At 44.4% G+C, this 23,029-nt stretch overlaps 1 protein-coding gene across 1 annotated transcript; it reads right to left on the minus strand.

Annotated features, from left to right (window-relative positions):
* Window positions 1-7,990: 7,990 nt before the first annotated feature.
* On the minus strand, window positions 7,991-22,409 carry LOC130085216 (5-hydroxytryptamine receptor 3A-like). Its single transcript, XM_056250854.1, has 9 exons — window positions 22,346-22,409; window positions 20,106-20,266; window positions 19,972-20,016; window positions 19,489-19,598; window positions 18,663-18,835; window positions 9,997-10,157; window positions 9,153-9,363; window positions 8,784-8,915; window positions 7,991-8,514 (listed from the first exon to the last, which is right to left on the minus strand). The coding sequence occupies exons 1-9, from the start codon at window positions 22,383-22,385 to the stop codon at window positions 8,267-8,269; spliced, it is 1,281 nt and encodes a 426-aa protein (XP_056106829.1). The 5' UTR covers window positions 22,386-22,409; the 3' UTR covers window positions 7,991-8,266.
* Window positions 22,410-23,029: the final 620 nt, after the last annotated feature.

Consider the following 23,029-nt stretch of genomic DNA (forward strand, 5'->3'; position numbering starts at 1 on the left):
AGAACTATCACCAAGAGAGATTGTCGTGTCATCAGCAAGTTGCGATATTTTAATTTGTCTTTCATGAATTTCAATTCCTTTAAAGCGGTGTTGGTCTATCATATTACTCAACACTTGAGCTAAACTAAAAAAAGGAATGCAGAAATTGGGCGGCCTTGTCGACGCCTCGGTTTATTTCAGATCTGGAGATGTTCCGTTAGCAAGTTTAATAGAGCTATTATTACCATAGTACATATAGTTTTTACACTTTTTATGAAATATTGCCCGAAACCAAACCAAAGAGTTTTGAGGAATCAAATATAGACTTATGGCTTACTGTATCAAAAGCTTTTTTTAAATCTAGAAAAAGTCAAATAAAAGTTTTAAGAAGAATTTAATTAAAGTAACAATGTCATTTATTTTTAACGTTCTAATTAGGCACATTTCTGCATTACTTTTCTCGAGAGTAAACAAGTACTTTCACCTTCTTCCAGACATTTTCTTCTAGATCTTACAAAAGCACCTTTGGCTTTTTCTTGTTAAATATTGTCTAATTCTTTCTGCTAATTTTCTAAAACATCATTATTGGATCGGTGGGTAGATGTTTGAGTTAAATTTGAAATCTCTCTAATTATGTCTTGAATACCTGTTCTTTTTTCCATAGCCAATTTTTTTCCAAATTGAATGCTACATTTTTTTACTTCAAACTTTCAAGCCGACATTCAGCTGTTAATTATTTGACTGTAAATTTACAGTAAATTGCAGGTTACCAGTTGCATGACTTTCATAGTAAGATACTGTATTATTTTTACAGTAAATAGAAATGACAGCTGTATACTGTTTGTACCAAGGTAACTTCTCCTTCAAGCAAAGGGGATCAAAAACTGAATACAATGTACTCACAAAAAAGAAAAAAAAGAAAGAAAAACTCACATCTCACAAAAATACGATTTATTGACAAATAAACCAATATAACAATAATATATAGTCAAATAAAATACATTGTAGAACAAGAATTCCTTCCCTCTCCAATGATGTTAATACCCCTCTATAAACTCCAATACAATCCCAACTTCGTCACACAGAGCAATTTAAAATAAAGCAAAAGAGTAAATTACACAAATAACCCCAAAATCATATTACATAAAAGTATAACAAACTCAAATATACTCCAAACCAAAAATGAATTCCGCTGCAAACTTAAGTCTCATGCAAATCAAGTCCATGTGTTCTAAAGCATCAATAATATATTGACTCTTTTGACAAAGCGTCTATATCCAACGCACATGGCACCCTTTAGCGTCATATGAGACGCAGATATATGGCGCCTCCTAGTGGTCTAACCCTAACACTACCCCAGACCTAAACCTACCCAAAACCGAAGCGTGTTATATTGACGCTAAAGGGTGCCATGTGCGTTGGATATAGACGCTTTGTCAAAAGAGTCAATATATTACGCTTTGGGATGAGAATGCGTTGGCTGGCAACACGAGGCTGGGAAGAAGTGATGTACACAAAAAAACAAAACAAAAAATCAAAACTCCCCGCTAGCCAGTCTGATTCACAACATCCAGAACTCCTTGCGCTGTGTTGGCTGGAGGCATGCAGGGACTGGCTAGCTGGGGAATCAAACTAAAGAAAATACATGGGAACAGCGATCAACTAAACCTAATACAAAAAAAAAATACAAAAATACAATTTACAATACACAAAATTAACCACAAAACGTATTTTGTTTACTTTAATCTCATTAGAAAAATAAAATCAAGACACTTCAAAGCACTGTATAAAAACGTCTCCGGTTACTATCGTAACCTCGGTTCCCTGAGAGGCGGGAACGAGACATTACGTCATACTGACGTATATGGGAACTCCTCCCCTTCTCCATTTTCACTGAAATCTTATAGATTAACGCCAGCTGGAGACAGCTGGCCAATTGACGCAAAACATGCAAATGCTGACCGGTCCGCGGGCAGTATAAAAAGCATGGGCGCGACAATTACGTCAGAATCAAGACTGAACGCTAGCACAGCTGATCAAACGGCGAGCACGGCGGTTGACGTAATGTCTCGTTCCCGCCTCTCAGGGAACCGAGGTTACGATAGTAACCGGAGACGTTCCCTTTCAAGGCGGTCACTTCGACATTACGTCATACTGACGTATATGGGAACTGTATAGAATTCCGCCGTGAGCGCAGTGAAGATAAGCCCTGAACGGGGTCAAGCTACACTCCCACAGGAACAACAGTTCTAAGCCAGCAGCGCCGCTAGGAGCACTCAAAACTGATAGGCGAAATTAGACCAACGTCTGCTCCGGCTTACCAAGTTGCGCATCCACTGCAATGAGGCGAAGGCTGCACTGGACAGGGCAGCACAACACCATAAGCACTCGAGCACAAGAGCTAACACAGTGTCGACGGCATAGCGGTGACAGCTGCATAACCTTAAGCCACACACAGAGTTAACAGTACGTTGGAACTACTGCGTAATGTGGAAACAGCTATGTAACCTTATAGTCATAACCCAGAGTTAGCAGCAATGGTAACTCTGCAACACAGACTACTGCACAGCTGGTGGTAAGTTTCATGAGTACATTGATAAAAACTCACCGAACCCACGACGCTAAGGTGGTGCATCAAACTTGGAACCCTGGCGAATGTGTTCTGAGAAGACAGCCAGCATACCAAGTCTCTGTATAAAACAGCACGTCCCTAGTACCATCCACCAAGCACACAAACAGCTGGTAGACTGCTGCCTAGTGATCCACGTACATCGTAAGTCTCCAAGTGCTTCGCTGGGGCGAGAGCCGGTGGTAAGGCCATCTCAAGGAGAGCTCGTCTCAGCACTCGTCAGTGTGAAGTGTCTTGCTCAACTAAGGACCCAGCAGCGGACACACAAGAAGGTTCCACAGCTTGGGGCTGGGGTGCCACCTTGTAGAACATAGCCGATGTTCTATAGCCAACGTACAGAAGTGCAATCAACACATAACTGAATGTACATAAACACAGTGTCAGTGGCCGTAGCGACGACAACTGTGAATATACGCAATTAGAAAATAGCCCCATAATAGCATAGCACCTCAGTAAGCAAACAAACACAGTCATAACTGTAGCTACAACTGTGAAAATATGAGTTTGCACAGAATAACTAGTTGCCCTGATAGGAACGGGGCAATATAACAGCGTAGCACATGCACGTACAGCATAGGTCGCTGTAGCGCCAACTTAATACACGCAGTTAGCTCCGTATTAGGCTGAAGGGCAACACCGCTGCATGAACACACCCATTTGTAAATAAATGCAGCGCATGTCGCCGTATCGACGGAGACTGTGAATATGCACAGTCTGACTGGGATAGCTAGTTGCACTGAAATACAGGGCAACATGGCAGCATAACACAAGTGAGTAAGGAATAGCGCATCCTTGCATGTACATAACGCAGCGTAAGTCGCTGTAGCAACAGAAACTGTGTAGAGACAGAAACTAAGATGCATAGTTAGATTAGGATGGCTAGCAGCACTGAAGGAAACAGGGCAGCATTACAGCATAACACATCCGATTACGTACATACATCCAGAACTGTGAATATGCACGGTTAGATTAGGATAGCTAGTTTTGCACTGAAGGAAACAGGGCAACAAAATAGCAAAAACACGTCCTTGTACGTGCCGTGTAGTCGCCATAGCGACAGAACTGAATATGCAGTTAGATAGGATAGCTGGATGTTGCACTGAGGATAGAGGGCAACATAACAGCATTACCCATCAGTGTGCACATATCAAGCATCTGAGTGTATAATGCGGTGCAAGTCGACGAAGCGACCGAGACTGCATGAATATGCACAGTTCACATAATGGTCAGTTACGTTAGCAACATAACTGCGTAACGCTTCAGTGTGGACACAGATGCAGCGCAAGTCGCCGTAGCGACAAACTGTGACTATGCACAGTTAGATAGGATAGCTAGGTGCACTGAAGGATACAGGGCAACGCGTTAGCATAGTCACATTAGTGTGTACAAAAACACAGCGTCAGAGGCATCGCGACATCGACTGTGAATACATAGTAAGTCAGAATAGCCGGTTGCACTGATGATACAGGGCAATATTTAGCGGCGTAAACATAGCACATCAGTGCGTAGCGTGTACACAGCGTCAGTTGCCCCGCACAACAACTGTGTACGTAATCAGAATAGCCATTTGCACTGAAGGATACAGGGCAATGTACGACGGCATAAATCATAACACATACAGTGTGTAGAGTGTACATAGACACGGCGTCAGTTGCATCACACGACAACTGTGAATATGCACTGCGTAGTAATCAGAATAGCCATTTGCACTGAAGGACACAGGGCAATATACAATGGCATAAATCATTACACATAACAGTGGGTTGTATGTACGTAACACAGTGTCAGTTGCATCGCACCACACTGTGAATACGTAGTAATCAGAATAGTTATTTGCACTGAAGGACACAGGGCAAAATACAAAGGCAAAACTCATAACACATAGTGTGTAGTGTGTACATAACACAGCGTCAGTTGCATCGCACGACAACTGTGAATACGTACTGCATAGTAATCAGAATAGCCATTTGCACTGAAAATTACAGGGCAATATATAATGGCATAAATCCCAACACGTAACGCTGTGTAGTGTGTACGTAACACAGCGTCAGTCGCTTGCACAACAACTGTGAATACGTAGTAATCAGAATAGCCATTTGCACTGAAGGATACAGGGCAACAACGGTAAAATTCATAACGCAGTGTACAGTGTGTACGTAACACAGCGTCAGTTGCATCGCAAGACTGTGAATACGTAGTAATCGGAATAGCCATTTGCACTGAAGGATAAGGAACAGGGCAATATGTAATGGCATAAATCATACACATAACAGTGCGTAGTGTGTACGTAACACAGCGTCCGTTGCAACGCAACAACTGTGAATACGTAGTAATCAGAATAGCCAGTTGCACTGAAGGGTACAGGGCAATATCGTGGCATAAGCATAACACACACATATCAGTGTACATAAACACAGCGTCAGTGGCATCGCACAACTGTGAATCAGAATAGCCATTTGCACTGAAGGATACAGGGCAATTTATAGCGGCATGAATCATGAACACATATCAGTGTGTAGAGTGCACGTAAACGCAGCGTCATTTTATCGCACAACAACTGTGAATACGTGGTAATCAGAATAGCCATTTGCACTGAAGAAACAGGGCAGCATATAACGGCGCAAATCTTAGCACATATAGTGTGCAGTGTGAACATAAACACAGCGTCAGTGGCTTAGCGACAACACTGTGAAAACGTGGTTAAATCAGAATGGCCAGTTGCACTTAGGGATACAGGGCAATATATAAGGGCATAACAGTTAAATCATAGCACAAATCAGTGTGCAGTGTGTACATAAACACAGCGTCAGTGGCGTAGCGACAACAACTGCGATTATGTGGTTAAATCAGAATGGCCAGATGCACTGAGGGATACAGGGCAATATATAAGGGCATAACAGTTAAATCATAGCACAAATCAGTGTGCAGTGTGTACATAAACACAGCGTCAGTGGCAAAGCGACAACAACTGCGATTATGTGGTTAAATCAGAATGGCCAGATGCACTGAGGGATACAGGGCAATATATAAGGGCATAACAGTTAAATCATAGCACATATCAATGTGCAGTGTGTACATAAACACAGCGTCAGTGGCAAAGCGACAACAACTGTGGATACGTGGTAATCAGAATAGCCATTCGCACTGAGAGAAACAGGGCAATATATGACGGCACAAATCATATCACATACCAGTGTGTAGTCTGAACATAAACACAGCGTCAGTGGCGTAGCGACAACAACTGTGGATACGTGGTTAAATCAGAATGGCCAGTTGCACTGAAGGATACAGGGCAGCCTGACGACATAAGCTGTAAGCTGTGCACCTCCATTACCAGAGCGGGGCGTCCTGACGCGGCGCTCTCCGTGGCCTGTGTCGCCACATTCCCGGTCCCGCCCTCTGCCAACGGTGAAGATCCGGTTCGTTTCGGGTTCGAACCGTTTTGGCGGCTGTAGCCGAATTAGGCGGGACGAGGTGCCGACGAAGAGAGACATCGAGGAAGGCTGGACCGTATAGAGATCAAAAGTTTCGGTTTAATGTCTGGCCGCGGCGAGACTAAATTTCATGCTGTGAGAGCTGGGATCGAACACGGGTCTCCCGTGCGACGGCTTTGGGTTTCGCCACTGAACCACAGGGGGAAATGACCACTTTCGCGCCTTTAGACACAGAGCCATCGCCTTGCCTCGTCTCTCTGGATGCGTCTTCGCATGACTTACCATAGGACGTCGTGAAGACGGAATCTTTTTGAAGTAGCCTGGCTGATAGATACCGAGCTAAGTAAAATAATAAAAGTATCCTTTCCGACGAAGCCTATCGCGTCGAGTCCTTCTAGCGAGCCCGCGAAAAGGACCGGAGAGGCGACGGGCAGGTTAAAATGCATCTGCTGCGAGAGCCGGGATCGAACACGGGTCTCTCGCGCGAAGGCTTCGGGTTCCGCCACTGGGCCACAGGGGGGAACGACTGTTAACTCTTCTTTGGGCGTGAGAGGGCCCACCAGCAGCCGCTGGCGGCAGTGGGCCTCATCCCTGCTGATGCCCGGGTTTATGAGGGCGCGTACCGGTAGACCAGCACGTATGCCTGTCGTCCGTGAGTGCGGCCTCGGTAGATCCTTGTTTGGGTAGAGCGAGTCGATACCGCACATATCTGGCATGTAGCAGCCATCGGATGCGGGGAGGAAACGTGGTGAGTAACCTCCATTGCAACTTCCACGATGACTTCAGATAAGACTTCTAGCGTGAAGAAAGAGATTCTGACGTAATTGTCGCGCCCATGCTTTTTATACTGCCCGCGGACCGGTCAGCATTTGCATGTTTTGCGTCAATTGGCCAGCTGTCTCCAGCTGGCGTTAATCTATAAGATTTCAGTGAAAATGGAGAAGGGGAGGAGTTCCCATATACGTCAGTATGACGTAATGTCGAAGTGACCGCCTTGAAAGGGAACCTCACATTAGCTGCGACACAGCCACAAACCCTGGACTAACTTCCAAGATAGGAACGGGCGTGACCAAATGACCTACAAATACACAATGTTTGCGTCTGCATTAAAAACTATTCCCTAATTAGTAAAACAAGGCTTCATAAATAGGAAACAAAACAATCATTATTTATTTAGCCTACCTGCTCATCAGACCGATCATGCACAAACCAACATGGACATGTCACCGGACAGCACGATGTTTGTGTCTGCATTTAAAACATCTAATTCAGTGAACAAAAAGCTTTGTAAACATAAAACAAAACAGCCAATATTCGCTTGGCCTCTCTGCTCAACGGCTGCCTCCGGTGATTCCTTACAGATAGGCATTAGCATACAGACACACATGTATATATTTAAGAAAAATGTGTTATTCATATATAAAATATTTATATATAATCTAAAGTATGTATAAATATACAGTATATATGCAAATATTTCTTAAATATATACATGCATATGTGCATATTTATATATACAAAATAATTATACACAGTACACACACGTAAACACAAACTTTTATTTTGGATGTGATTAACTGTTGCCAGCCCTAAAAAAAAAAATGCTACAAATATTTTAAGAAGTTGTTTTTGTGAAACTTGGTAATAAAGAATGGAATATTTTCATCCTTTTTCAATTTATGTAAAAATAGTATAATTATCTTGTTTAAATGTTTTGTGACATCAAAAAAGGCACTTGGTAAAAAGAAATCTAAATAAAAGTCAGATAAATTTACCGAAAATGTGAAATCAAAGATATTATATTACTATTATTTTTGTCATGTACATAAAATTTGCATTTAGCAATAGATTGCAATATATTTAATACGTTTTATTTGAATTTTTCTTTTCACAAATTGCATATCACAGTCTTACACTCTTGCACATCACAGTCTTACACTCTTGCACATGTGGTTCCATGAAGAACCTTTAACATCTTTCCATTCCAGGTTCTTTATAGCAGAAAATGGTTCTTCAGATTATTAAAATGATCTTCACAATAAGAAAATGGCATTGCTGCAAAAAATCCCCTTTTGGAGGCTTTATTCTCAAGAGTGTATTCAGTATAATGTACAGTACAGTAACTAAAAAGGAAAACTATTGGCTTATCTATATTTTAATATTTCTAATGAAACATGCAGAAGTTATGAAAGCCTGATCATCTCATGTACAGGCCTATATATACTCATGGGAACCAAGACTTGAACAGTGATATCAGAAACACAATAACAGTGGTTACGTACAGCAAAAAGAAGATCACATCTATTATTGTGGCCACTCTGGTCCAGCACAGGGGTTTCCTCTCTTGTTGGTTTTGATGAGCAACAGCCTGAAACTCCACGAGGATCTGCTTCAGGACGGTAAGAGTGTACGGCCGCTCTTCAATGCTGTCGGCAACTGAGTCTGAAGGGCCCTTTGTGTCCTTTACGGTATCTGTGAGAGGAATTATACATGTTTATGTCGAAACATAAGATGTTTTGTGGATCAGTTTCTTTTGAAGAACTCATAAAAGTTCATTTTTCCCTGCCAGCTGCAAAAAGTTCTGATATAGAGATCTCATATAGCATTTAAAGCTCATGAACAATAAGTTCAGGGAGCAAATATGCCAACATCCAAATCACATTGGGATGAATAATGGGAATGTGCATGGATAACTAACTAATAAATTACCCCTCATTATTAGATGTTGGGTAAATATGTACCAGAAAGAGCAGATGTGCTTTCCATTGCTGCCACTGAAACTGTCTGGTTTCCTTTAGCCATCAGAAAATTCACAAAAATAGTCTCCAGAACACTGATGCCCATGACAGCGAAGATGACAACACAATAAATCCCTGAAAAACATTTTTTTTTTTTAATAATTATAATACAAATACAAAGTTGAATTTTTTTTAAAGCAGTAGCAGTTCACCACACTAAAAAGCAGTAATATTGTGAAATATTACAATTTAAAAGAACTGTTTTCAATTTTATTCTGAAATAGATAGTCTACAGTGTCACATGATCCTTCAGAAATAATCAGAATCTGCTGATTTGCTACACATACAGTAGATAAGAGTAAAGTAACCCACCAATCAGTGGGATGCAACTGGCAGTGGAGGGCAGCATGTCTTTAAGAAGCAGCAGTAACACAGAAATAGACAGAAGCAAAGTTACTTTAAACCCAAGCTTCTCTCCTCCACTTGAATCGATGAAGAAGGAGGCCACATCCAGCACAAGGAAGTAAAATACTGGCATCAGAAAAATAATGACATACAGTAAAGGTCTCCTCCTTATGGTGATCTGCAAGAACAGAAACTTCTTTAAATGCTTTATCAGAGCAGCTTTACATTAACATTGGAGACTGGAGCCAGTTGTTACAAGGTCTGTATCTTTTCTGTCAAAAGTTCTGATACTGAAAAACTTGTTTTCTCTAGCAGTGGTTTTCGTATTTTGCCATAGCTGTTAAATGAATGCTATGAAGTTACAGTGAGATCTGAAAGGTGAAAAAGTATACTTTAGCACACTTTTAAAGATGGAAATAATATACTTTGAAAGAATATACTTAAGTGTGATCTGAATGTAATGATTTTGGAAACTTAACTGCGTGTTATTTACCAGTTAAATGACAATGTTGTCAGGGAATATACCAGACTCAAAGGCAGTTATCGGGAGAAAAGACAACACAGGTTTATTGAGCATCAGTACAAGCCGGTGTACAAGTGTCATTGTGTCCAAGCCTAATCGTCAGTGACATAATCGTTTTACTGTTGAGCTTGACCTGAAACGCCTATAGGCTGTTTAATGACAGGGTTGGCTGTGACAACTTGCCCCATATACAGTATTGTGACAGCATGAGTCTCATTCTTACTGAAGTGCACCATTCACATTAAAAATAATCTATTTAAATGTGATTCTTATCGTTCTGCTCTGTACCGTATATATCAGCTGATCCTGTTTTTGTCCTAGAGGATTAGCTTGGCCTTTAGAGATATTTATACTGAGGAGTTCCCACTCTCCCTGAGTCTGAAAGGCCTTCTTGGAGCTGAGGGTCAGGAATGATGCATCAGAGAAAGGGTAAATCAGGAGCTCCTTGCCTGAGAGAAAATCAACAACAGACATTACAATGACTTTCATTTCAAATAAATATGCATAGGAAGGGATTTTTTTGTTTGTCTCACTACCACATGAATGCATATAGGGGGTCAAACTGGCCCGTATTCACCAGATGACCTTCTATTTCTGCCAAGATTCTGAAGGTCACATACAATGGACACTTTACTACCCATAGACCATGGGAGAGGAGTGGCGAAAGGCATGGACATGACAAAACTCACTCTATAGCTCATATGACAATGCTAACATGGTGGCGGGTGTACTCAGACTGCATTCATACCACACACATTCATGCTTGATAATATTCATACTATACACATGTATATTTTGTAACAGTCATGAAGGTCTTCATCAAATGTAGAACCTGCTCAGACAGTGTATGACTAGAGAAAGGCTACAGAAAAGGGACAGCAAGCAAAGGAATTGGTGCAAACTCTTCCCAAAAGTTTGCTTAGAAATTAGCACATTTTATTTAAAATGTTCTCTCTTTCTGAAAAGATCATTTTCACGTGGTCTATGGGAAATGTGGGGAGTAAAGTTTAAATGTTAGTAAAGTTCAATCTAAATGAGTTTAGAGTTTAAGAAAAAGTACAACTGCATTTTTTAAAGAATCAATTTTCGCTTTTGTAATGCATATATAGCCTACGAGGAAAGTGGACAAATAAATATGTTTAATATATATAAAAACATTTGTGTATCTTCAATTATTTCATTAATAGGACACCTATTTTCAAAGAAAACCATTAATCCGAATGCAGGTCATTTTGACCCCGTTTATGCATTTGTGTTAGTTTTTGTTCCCTTTCGTCCTGGGAACTCCGACGTGTCGTCGGGGAGTTCCCTGACGAATTGGGATCACCCTAGGGAGCCTATTGCCTTCGAGAGAATTAAAAACGAGCCAATGGAATTGGCATGCAAGATTTGCATTTGCGACCTACCCACCAGCGCGGGTATAAAGGGCGGAAGTAAACATTGCATAATGCTTTTTTCTTCGGAGCCTCTCAGTAGTGTTCAGTGTAAAGCTGCTGTTCTTGCCGGTTTGAAGAGAAGACGAGCTGAAAGAAGAGGAGTCTCTGACGGCTGCTGGTGTGACGGCGCTTCAAGTGATCGACGCGACTGAGTGCAGCACGAGGGCTTGCAGTTTCTCCCGAGTGTCTGCCGCGGTGGTCCCTCGGTGCCTCGGCGCTTCAGAACATCTCCTTCTTCTTCTTTCTTTTTCTTTTTTTTTCTTTTATTTTCAAACTAAAAGAGCAACACGGTGTGTTCGCGTCCTTTTCAGGATGTCGTCACACCCGTGCGTTTCTGGATGCGGTCGACTTCTCCCTCAGGCTGATGGCCACAAACACTGCCTCACGTGTCTGGGCTTAGCGCACGCTGAGGCAGCGTTGGTGGACGAGTCATGTTCTCATTGCGGGAATATGACTCTGGCGATGCTACGTTCGAGACTGAGAACCCTGAAACACTGGGGAGTCCCTTCAGATAATCCTCGATCTAGTTCGTCTGCCGGTTCAGTTCGGCAGGCAGCTACTTCGGTAAATCCTGTTGGTGAGCGAATGAGGATCACCGTGAGGAACGCTCCGACTGGTGAAAGAGACTGTCGGGCGCCTCACGCCTCAAGTTGCACGTTGCCATCGGCGCTTCCGGTGGGCGGCCGGAGCCCCCTCGGGCGGTTCCGGTTGTTTCCTTCGGGGCGCCACCTGAGGATCAGATGTCGATCATGGCATCGGAGGAAGAGCGGTCATCTTCTGGTGATGACTCGGCGGGACTGCCCCCTTCGGGTGTGGTGGTTCAGGCTGAGCCAGATCCGGAAATGTCCGCTATGCTCGAACGGGCGGCAGCGAATGTCGGGCTCGCGTGGAACCCTCCGCCGGGTCCCGAACATTCGCGGTTGGATGATTGGTGTCTTTGAGCGGGCCGTGCTGTTGCTCCACGACCCGCTCCGGTCCCTTTCTTCCCGGAAGTGCATGAGGAGTTGAGGAAGTCTTGGTCGGCGCCTCTGGTGTACAGGCGGAGACAACCTCGCTTCTCCGTCCTTACCACTCTGGACAGCGGGGCGGCGCACGGGGTACGAGGGAATCCCCCCAGTGGAGCGGTCTATCGCGATGCAGCTGTGTCCGAAGACCGCTTCCTCCTGGCGGGGTGCCCCTTCACTCCCCTCCCGCGCCTGTAGGTTTTCCTCTGGTCTGACCGGGGATGCCTACATGGCGTGTGGAGATGCCACCTCCGCCCTGCATGCCATGGCGTTGCTCCAGGTCCATCAGGCTAAAGCACTCCATGACTTGCAGGTGGGTGGTCCCGACCGATGTCCACTTTGGTGGTCCAGGAGCGCCACCTGTGGCTGAGAAGAACAAAATTCTCAACTTCCCCGTATCCCAGGGTGGCCTCTTCGGCGACGCGGTGGAGAACTTGGCCCAGGAGTTCTCCACCGCCCAGAAGCAGTCGGAGGCTATACGGGATGTCCTGCATAGGAGGCGGCCTGCTGCAGGTCCGTCTCCTGTGGCTGTACAAGACCCGGCTGCTTCCCGTCGCCGAGGTCGCCCTCAAGCGCCAGCTCCTCCTCCAGCGCAGCCTACCACCTCTGGAGTGAGGAAGTCTGGTCGCAAGAGGGCGGCCCACCCCGCTCAGACGCCCCCGGCCCCTTCCTGTAAAAGGAAGGGAGGGAAGCGCTCCTGAGATGGGCGACCTGGTGGAGGATTCCGGAGCTGCTTAGGAGGGTGCCTCTGCACACTTCCTTCCCCCGGGGGAGGGCCGGCGGGAGAATATTTTGTTCCGTTCTGTTTTTGTTCAGGAGGAAGGAAGAGGAGGAGGAAGAGGAAACTGCTCTTTTATTGAAACTTTGGGTACCGCTGACCACCCGGAGACCACCAGGGTCAGCGGTACCCAAAGTTTCAATAAAAGAGCAGTTTCCTCTTCCTCCTCCAGGTCATCCTCGGTCTCCTCCACCCAAGAGGGTCCGAACGACGTTGGATGCTGTCTACGAGCAGCATCGCTCTCGTTCCCCTCTTCCCAGTCTGCAGATAGCAGCGACGCTACCCCGGTTGCGTCGCTCCAGTCGGCGGCTGGGCCCAGAGGGGCAGAGACCAGTTCACGAGGAGGCAGGGCCTCGTGCCTCGTCTCTTCCCCTCCCCTCGCCACGGGGCAGCCCGCAGCAGAAAGCCTACGAGCTCTCTCTGCCGTCTGCCCCACGGTGGACCACCCAGACCCAGCATCCAGTGGCTACATTGCCACTGGAGCCGGGTCCCGGCCTTCCACCTCACTGCCCCTCCGCGGGTACGCCGGTGGTTCGGGTGGGCTTATTGGGTCGGTACCTGGAAGCCTGGCTAGCGCTTCCTGGTCCGTCCCAATGGCTCATCCGCACCATTCGGTTCGGCTATGCAATTCAGTTTGCACGCCGGCCTCCCAGGTTCAGGGGCGTCCACTTCATCTGTGTGCGGTCAGTGGATGCCCCTGTCCTGCGGAAAGAGATCGATGTCCTGCTGGCGAAGGACACGATCGAGCCGGTCCCTCCTGCCGAGATGAGGTCCGGGTTTTACAGTCCCTACTTCATTGTACCCAAGAAAGGCGGTGGGTTACGGCCAATCCTGGATCTACGAGTTTTGAATCGGGCCCTGCACAAACTCCCGTTCAAAATGCTCATGCAGAAGTGCATTTTCGAGTGCATCCATCCCCAGGATTGGTTTGCAGCGATCGACCTAAAGGACGCGTACTTTCACGTCTCGATTCTTCCTCATCACAGACCGTTTCTACAGTTTGCTTTCGAGGGTCGAGCGTATCAGTACAAGGTCCGACCCTTCGGGCTGGCCCTGTAGCCCCATGTCTTCACGAAAGTCGCGGAGGCGGCCATTGTTCCCATGAGAGAACAAGGCGTTCGCATTCTCAACTATCTCGACGACTGGCTCATTCTAGCTCACTCGCGGGAGGTGTTGTGCGATCACAGGGACATGGTGCTCCGGCACCTCAGCCGGTTGGGGCTTCAGGTCAACTGGGACAAGAGCAAACTCTGCCCCGTGCAGAGGATCTCTTATCTCGGTATGGAGTAGGACTCGGTCGCCCAGACCGCGCGCCTCACAGAGGAGCGCGTCCAGTCAGTGCTCACCTGCCTCAGGTCTTTTCGAGGCAGGACAGTGGTTCCACTGAAACAATTTCAGAGGCTCCTGGGGCATATGGCAGCCGCAGTTACGCCGCTCGGCCTGTTACATATGAGACCGCTTCAGCACTGGCTTCACGATCGAGTCCCGAGGTGGGCGTGGCAGATCGGCACGTTCCGGCTCAAAGTAACCCCACACTGTCGCCAAACCTTCTCCCCGTGGCCGGATCCTGCGTTTCTACGGGCCGGAGTGCCCCTAGTCCAGGTTTTCAGGCATGCTGTGGTTTTCACAGATGCCTCTGCCATGGGGTGGGGGGCCACGTACAAAGGGCATGCAGTCTCGGGTCTGTGGACGGGGCCCCAGCTGCATTGACATATCAACTGCCTAGAGTTACAAGCAGTATGCTCGGCTTTGTGCCGCCTCAAGGGGCTTCTCAAAGACAAGCACGTACTGGTCCGTACGGACAGCACTGCGACCGTTGCGTACATCAACCGACAAGGTGGTCTACGCTCCCGCAGCATGTCGCGACTCGCCTCCCCCTCCTCCTATGGAGTCAGAAGCATCTGAGGTTGCTTCGCACCACTCATGTTCCAGGGGAGCTCAACCGTGTGGCAGACGAGCTTTCACGGTTACCTCCCCTGCCAGGAGAATGGCGACTCCATCCCCAGGCGGTTCAGCTGATCTGGAGTGTTTTTGGAGTCCCACAGGTGGACCTGTTTGCTTCTCCGGACACGACCCATTGCCAGTGGTTTTACTCCCTGTCCGAGGGGACCCTCGGCACGGACGCCCTGGCTCACAGCTGGCCGCGGGGCCTGCGCAAGTATGCGTTTCCCCCAGTGAGCCTTCTTGCACAGACACTGTGCAAGGTCAGGGAGGACGAGGAGCAGGTCCTGTTAGTGGCGCCGTATTGGCCCACCAGGACTTGGTTCACGGAACTCATGCTCCTCGCGACAGCCCCTCCTTGGCCGATTCCTCTGAGGAAGGACCTCCTTTCTCAGAGACGAGGCACTCTATGGCACCCGCGTCCAGACCTCTGGAAACTCCATGTCTGGTCCCTGGATGGGACGCGGAGGTTCTAGGTGATCTACCACAGGCTGTGGTAAACACCATTGCTTCTGCTAGAGCCCCCTCTACGAGGCGCCTCTATGCCTTGAAGTGAACCTATTCGTCGAGTGGTGTTCCTCCCGTCAGGAGGACCCCCGAACTTGCCCGATCAGAGTCGTGCTTTCCTTCCTACAAGATAGGTTGGCGCGAAGGCTGTCTCCCTCCACCCTCAAAGTGTATGTTGCCGCAATAGCCGCACATCACGATGTAGTAGAAGGTAAGTCCATAGGGAAGCACGACCTGATCATCAGATTCCTTAAGGGTGCTAGGAGGTTAAATCCACCTCGTGTTTGCACTCTGTACCCTCTTGGGACCTAGCTCTGGTACTGAGAGCTCTTCAAAGTCTTCCCTTTGAGCCTTTGCTGACAGTGGAGCTGAATATCCTGTCCATTAAGACAGCGCTCCTGTTGGCATTGGCCTCTTTTAAGAGGGTCGGGATCTGCAGGCTTTTTCGGTCGACGAATCGTGCCTAGAGTTCGGGCCGTGTTTTTCTCACGTGATATTGAGACCCCAGCTCAGATATGTGCCCAAGGTTCCTACCACTCCCTTCGTGGATCAGATAGTGAACCTGCAAGCGCTGCCCCAGGAGGAGGCAGACCCAGCCCTAGCTTTTCTCTGTCCAGTCCGCGCCCTGCGGGTTTACATTGACAGAACGCAAAGCTTCAGGACCTCTTTGTCTGTTACGGAGGCCAGCAGAAGGGGAAGGCCGTCTCCAAGCAGAGGTTAGCTCACTGGTTAGTGGATGCTATCACCCAAGCGTATGAAGCTACGGGTGAGACTTGTCCTCCCAGGTTGCGTGCTCACTCTACGAGAGGTGTTGCTGCCTCCTGGGCGTTGGCTCAAGGCGCCTCGCTGACAGACATTTGTAGAGCTGCGGGCTGGGCGACACCGAACACGTTCGCTAGATTCTATAGCCTACGTGTGGAACCTGTTTCCTCCCGAGTACTCGCTACGGCCAGTGGTGCGAGGGAATAGGTTGTGTCAGCTTGCTACGCCACTCCGTGCCTCAGCCGGATACGTGCGTCTTCGCTCCGTTGGCGCTCTACGTTGGTTAGCCTCGTGAGTTCCTCCATCACCCCTCCGGTGCCAGGCGTGGCGGGCCACCGGCGCCAGGTCTACTACCTCTAAGGGAGTTGTTGTGTAGACTGGGTGTTATGTCCAGTGGTCTCTTTGGTGACCCATTATGCCACGTGCAGTCCAGCCGTGTCTTCCCCTTGACAGACTCGTTCTGTCGTCCCTGTTGAGTACGCTCCCACTCCCCGATGTGACTACCTCAGAGACTGCCATATGTTTCACTATCCTCCTGGGCTAGTACATATGTGTATTCCAGGCCTTCTTCAGGCATCTGGCTTCCGCAGCGTTCCCTTCCCCTTTTTACGGGTTGGGTACGCTTTCCCAGTGTTATCCAATCCACTGTGTGGGTCTTGCGGAACAGCAGTGTGACTCCCTTGCTAGCTCCCGTAAATTGTGAAACTGCTTTGGGTAGCTTAGCTGGGCGCTGGAAGGGGCCAGCAATAGTGTTGTCAAAAAACTCGGTACTTCGGTACCAAGTCGGTACTGAAAAAAATGAACGGTTACGGTACCAGCTTTTCTAGGTACCGAGTACCGGGTTAATCCGGTTCTTGATGCGCTGTCCGAAAGGTGCAGAGTTGCGTCCTCTTCATAAAAACACTGAGACATGGCGACCGGCGGCGCTGCTAATGCGTTGGCTCTGAATCCACTTGTTGACAAGAAAGGAGGAAAGAGCCACATATGGAAATATGTTGAATTAGGCTAATGTCACGTTGCCATAAAGGGCCGTTCACACGTTAACTTAGCACGTTTTTTGCGCGTGCAAATTTCAAATGTAGGCGCGCTCATATTATAATAGAAGCGACGTGCGAGCTTGTTTTTCCAGGCGCGTCACTGTTTGCATAGCGGAGACACGCGAGAGCGAGCGCTTGTGGAGAAAAGGAGAAAGCGGTGCAAACTGCGCTCTCCGTGATGACGAGGAAGTATCAGCAAAGAATTAATTGATTTCTAGCCCTTGCATTAGAAATCAGCTACAGGGTTCTCAAGTTTTGAAGACAGGCAAGAGTGACATTTTTGGCAGTTTTGGATTAAATAAAAGTAGGCTACAGTTCAGTCAAATAAAACATGTTTTATCTCCTGTATAGTTTGGTAACACTACAATAAGATACCATTCATTAACATTACTTAATGTGTTAACATCAACACATTGAGTGAACAATATATTTTTACAACATTAATTAATGTTTGTGAATGTTATTTAATACAAACACTTGATTGTTCATGTTTGTTCACTTCATTCATTGTGCATTAAATAATGTTAACAGATAAAACTTTTGATTTTAAAAATGTATTAGTATATTTTTAAATTAACCCCAAGGAGAATAATTGCTACAGTATATAACTGGTTTATTGTTAGATCATTTTATCTAATGTTATCTAACAAATAGAATCTTATTGTAAAGTGTTTTTAATACTACAGTTTCCATCTTTGTAACTGTGATATACACTTTAATATATGTAAATTTTATCTAAATTAAGCTTTGGTACCGAAATTGGTACCGAGAACCGTGGATTTTCACTGGTATTGGTACCGAATACTGACATTTTGGTACCGTGACAACACTAGCCAGCACCATGGCGTTTTGTTAGGGATCCCAATTTGTCAGGGAACCCCCCGACGACACGTCGGAGTTCCCAGGACAAAAGGGAACGTCTCGGTTACATATGTAACCCTCGTTCCCTGAGTACAGGGAACGGAGATGTGTCGTCCCCTCGCCATGTTGTTGTACCTTCGCGGAGGTCTGAACACTGTTCGGCTCCTCAGCGAAAAGCATTACGCAATGTTTACTTCCGCCCTTTATACACGCGCTGGTGGGCGGGTCGCGGAATGCAAATCTTGCATGCCAATTCCATTGGCTCGTTTTTAATTCTCTCGAAGGCAATAGGCTCCCTAGCGTGATCCCAATTCGTCAGGGAACTCCCCGACGACACGTCTCCGTTCCCTGTACTCAGGGAACGAGGGTTACATATGTAACAGAGACGTTCATGCATTCTAGGGTTAAAAATGTTTTGACATTAAAAATGTCAAACATGAATGATGTTTTTGATTGTTTAATTCTCCTGAATTGTAATTTTGTATATTTCTCTTCCTGTCATTTCAATTCAAATGCCAATTCAACATCCTGTGTGTGGGGCCAATTATTTCTCGTTCATTAACTGAACTCTTCATTTTTGCATTTTGCCCAACCCTGATCATCATTGATTTCCGAGTTTCAGATGTACTTGAATGTATTGGAGACTGAAGGGTAATATTGCAGCTTTGGACGTCAAAGGGAAACCGGTGAAGGTCCATCTTGCAGGCCGATGTCAGAGCTAAAGTGTTAGATGTGAGAACAATGCCCACATTAAGCAACTGCACATGTTGATTCTCTATTGTTGCAAACTCTGTCTTGATGCTAAATAGAAAGAAAAAGAAGAAAAGTAGTTCAGTAAAATCAAATGCAAACTTTAAAAGGTATAGATCAACCAAAAAATTAAAATGCTGGCATCCATTACTCAACCTCATGTTGTTCCCAAGACATTCATTCATCTTCAAAACATAAATGAAGAATCTTTTTTTATAAAATTTGAGAGATTTCTGTCAATTAAAAGTCTACCAAAATGTTCAAGCTTCATTAAGTTCATAAAGTCAATCAATTTGATTTGAGTGGTTTAAGCTAAGTCTTCTGAAGGAATATAGCAACTTTAAATAATAAGCAGGTTTAATTTAGGCTTTTATTCACTGCTTGCTTGCTTGCAAGAGTAGGGGTGTAACCCCGGTGTCCTGGCCACATTCCCTCCAATGCCCACTGAATTGGCTCTATCACTCTCTCTCCTCTCCACCTGTAGCTGGTGTGTGTGTGTGATCACACTGGCGCCGTTGTACTGTGGCTGCCGTCGCATCTTCCAAGTGGATGCTCACACTGGTGGTGTTTAAGGAGAGATTCCCTGATATGATTGTAAAGTGCTTTGGGTGTACAGTAGTACATATGAAAAGTGCTATATAAATGTCTCATTCATTACTTCCTTCCTTAGCAAACCATTCTAAACTACACAAAATCTTCCATACCTTTCAATTATGTTGATGTCTGGAATCCAAACCATATCTTTTTTAATTGAAGTGACATTGATCCCACAAAAGTCATGAGGATTCCATACGGTGAACTCACTGAACCAACCCTGCAAAGTTATATGGGTATAAAGTTAATTATAACTAGTGGTCAAGCGATTTGGTTCAATGTAACAAGTTTTTTATAAGTAGCTTTGAAAAAAAAAAATGTAAGTGTAACTTTGTTTTTATTTTTTAGTATCTAAATATATAATATGTGACTTCAAATAAATTAAACCTTTCAATGTCTTGCTTTGGTTCATCAGTCAAATAGTCACTGGGCGACGCCAAAAATTATGTTCAGTTGGCTTGTTAATTATAGCTTGACAGTGTATCGACAAATATTATAATTTCTTTTTTTCCAGATAAAACATCTGATTACACATGTCATGGTTTTATAAGTTAAGTAAAACTGTGTGTGAAAAGGGTTCTGAAAACACTTACAATTATAACTGTGATTTGTGTTGAGATGCTCTGGGCTTTTTCATCCTGTAGAAAGAAAGAAATGTTGAGTGATGATAATAACATTGTGATATCCTGTGTCATTGACATTCAAGTAAATCACGCAGGATTTATACCACTTCTGTGATGGAGGTCACAAGCAGGTTCATCAAAACAGTGGTAGGAGTTGTCCAGTTATGCACGGGCCGTAGAGACGTCATCTGACCGTCACTGTTGTCCAAGCCGAGATGCTCGATAAGTGCCTTATAACTGCAGTTTTCAGCAGCAGACACACACCCTGCACAGATGACACTTCATGTCCTTCATTTACACCTTTTTCTCTGTTCAACATTCATCCTTCCATAGATATACTTCCAATAATAACAATGCTAAAAGGAAGATATAAAATGCAACTATGCTTATGACCTGTTCGGTGAACGTGGTTTCACCAAGTAAAACATGTTCCTGCGTCAACATCTTAGTTGATTCTGGAACAACAGTCCAATCAACCAATCAGATTACAATCAGTTTACAGTTTGTCAAGTTAGGCTTACAACTCGGGTTAGGTGCTTTTAAATCAGTGTTTTTCACCATAATTTCCCTCTGGTTTTAGGGATAAGTTATGGGCAGAGTTAGGTTTAGGGGTGGGGATGGGTTATGAGTACATTTTTACAAACTGAATGTAATTTTTTTCGGAAACTTAAATGCATGCTAACTGAAATTAAATGAAAATGTGTTATACTTTAAAGTCCCCATGAATTCAAAATTGACCATACTTACTTTGTTTGCCTAAATTGATCGTTTTGTGGTGAACAATTCATCCATGCAAGTCAATCCACACAAAACATTTTTTGGCTTCGTAATCTTTAATCAAAATCTGAAATTTCCCCTCCCCTCTGCGTTGGAGGACCTTGCCTGATGACGTAGGTTTCACGGTTTGGGCATCTTCTTAACATCCGTAATCACGCCCCTCCAACTGACAATAGACAGGCTGAATGAAAACACCTACTTTTCTAGATCCAATCAGGTGCTAGTTGGGAAAAAGCCACGCCCACCATTTTGCCTCATTTAGTATTCCGTTTCTCTCGGAAATACGTCACAACACTGGAGAAAAGTCGTTTGCAACTTCCGGTTCACGGGGACTTTAAGCAGTTAGCAGAATTTAAGAGTGTTTTGACCCACTTAAGAAGGACTTAAGTACATCTTTATATGTAATTGCATAATTACTTCTGCTGTCTTTGAAATATGAGTAAAGTCACTGCTGAATGTACTGACATGCATTTATGATAAACTAAAATAATGTAATTTTTTATGTAATGTATTTAAATATATTTGTACTTACACATTTGTAATGATGAAGTTGCAATTTAGTACACTTAAAATATGAACTTAACACTTAAAACATAACGATTTTAAATGTACTTTAAAGTAAACCTTAATTTGAAATAATTACAAAGTGCACTTTTTAAAAGTCTACTTAAATGTGTTAAGAACCATGAAAGTCTCTCTTTAAGTGCACTTAAGTGACCTTTTATTTTATTAATATTATATTATCTGCAAGTAGTTTTTAAAATATACTTTTAAGATCTGACATACACTACAAGTGAATGCAATTAAAGGAGAACTCCGGCGCAAAATGAACCTTTGGTCGAATAAAACATTGGTACCTAGTGAACCGTTCTCTGAGATTTGTTTTCATGATAATCGAATGTAAAGAGTTTTATCTCTAAAAACTGTTTAGCGTATAACGCTAGTAATGGGGGCATCTATTAAGTAAAAATAAATCGCTAGTTTATACCACTAACAAGACTCAAAATAGCCCCACACGAACACAGTAACATAATGAGGGTCCCTACATGCAAAACGAAGCATTGAGAACTTTGTAAGTGTACAGACCGTTTAATAAGAAGATATTTTATAAAGACAGTCCACTTCGTGTATACAGACAGGAGCCATCTTTGGAAAACAGTCTCGACTGATCAAACCACGAACGACGTGCTAAGTGAGCTGAACTGTATGAAGTTCAGTGAACTTCTGAACTGTATGAATGGCGTTCGTGGTTTGATTAGTCGAGACTGTTTTCCAAAGATGGCTCCTGTCTGTATACACGAAGTGGACTGTCTTCATAAAATATCTTCTTATTAAACGGTCTGTACACTTACAAAGCGCCGGAGTTCTCCTTTAAGCTCACTTCTTTTTCATAAGTGTGGATAAGAAAATAAATAGACACATCAAATCAAAAGACTGTGTAACAAACCAAACAGTATTTTTGAGTAAACTCATCTGTCATGTGACTACATGACATACACTCAAACACCAGGGCCAAAACTGCACAACACAACAACAGAAACAGTTAGACATTTAAGAACCGACTTACCGACTGAGGCGAGATAAAATATTAGCCACCGTAGATCCATGGCAAATAGTCTAATAGAGATGCAGTATTGAACAGATGACTGTCATTTGGTCACATTTATATGTATGCATGTCCAACCTCCTCTCCTCTCATCTCCAAAAAAAAAAAAAAAAACCTATTCAAACTGCTGATGTCATACCTATATGTCATTCATATACATGCTTTGTCTGATGTGCGGTTTGACATTTTGTTTTTTACACAGTATAAAGTGTATATGTCCTCATGGGCTGATAAAACTTTGAGTGTTATTTGCTTTAAAAATGAAATGACTACTACTACTAATCAGATTGTGGTGACTGCATGACTTTATGATCATAATGATTTATGTTCTCAGATTATTCATTCATAAATGTATCATGACATGGATACGTTTTCTGTTACGAATCCATTAATTATAAACACCTTCCTAAACACTTCATGTTGGGGATTGTAGATTTATAAGGAATCTTTATTATAAACAGAGACATATTGTCACCATTGTAGCATTCTTTTCCAGACCATTATTATTTAGTCTGCTTGAACAGAACTTAATCAGATTTAAATAAAGTTAATTGTCTGCCATGATTTATACGCTATATGACTATCCTGTGCATGTAACATCAATCAGACGGATAAGAGATGCCACAAAACCCACTGGTGCAAATG

This window comes from Rhinichthys klamathensis, unplaced genomic scaffold, assembly GCF_029890125.1.
Source record: "Rhinichthys klamathensis goyatoka isolate OS25496 unplaced genomic scaffold, OSU_Roscu_1.1 h1tg000004l_1, whole genome shotgun sequence".
Lineage (NCBI taxonomy): Eukaryota > Metazoa > Chordata > Actinopteri > Cypriniformes > Leuciscidae > Rhinichthys > Rhinichthys klamathensis.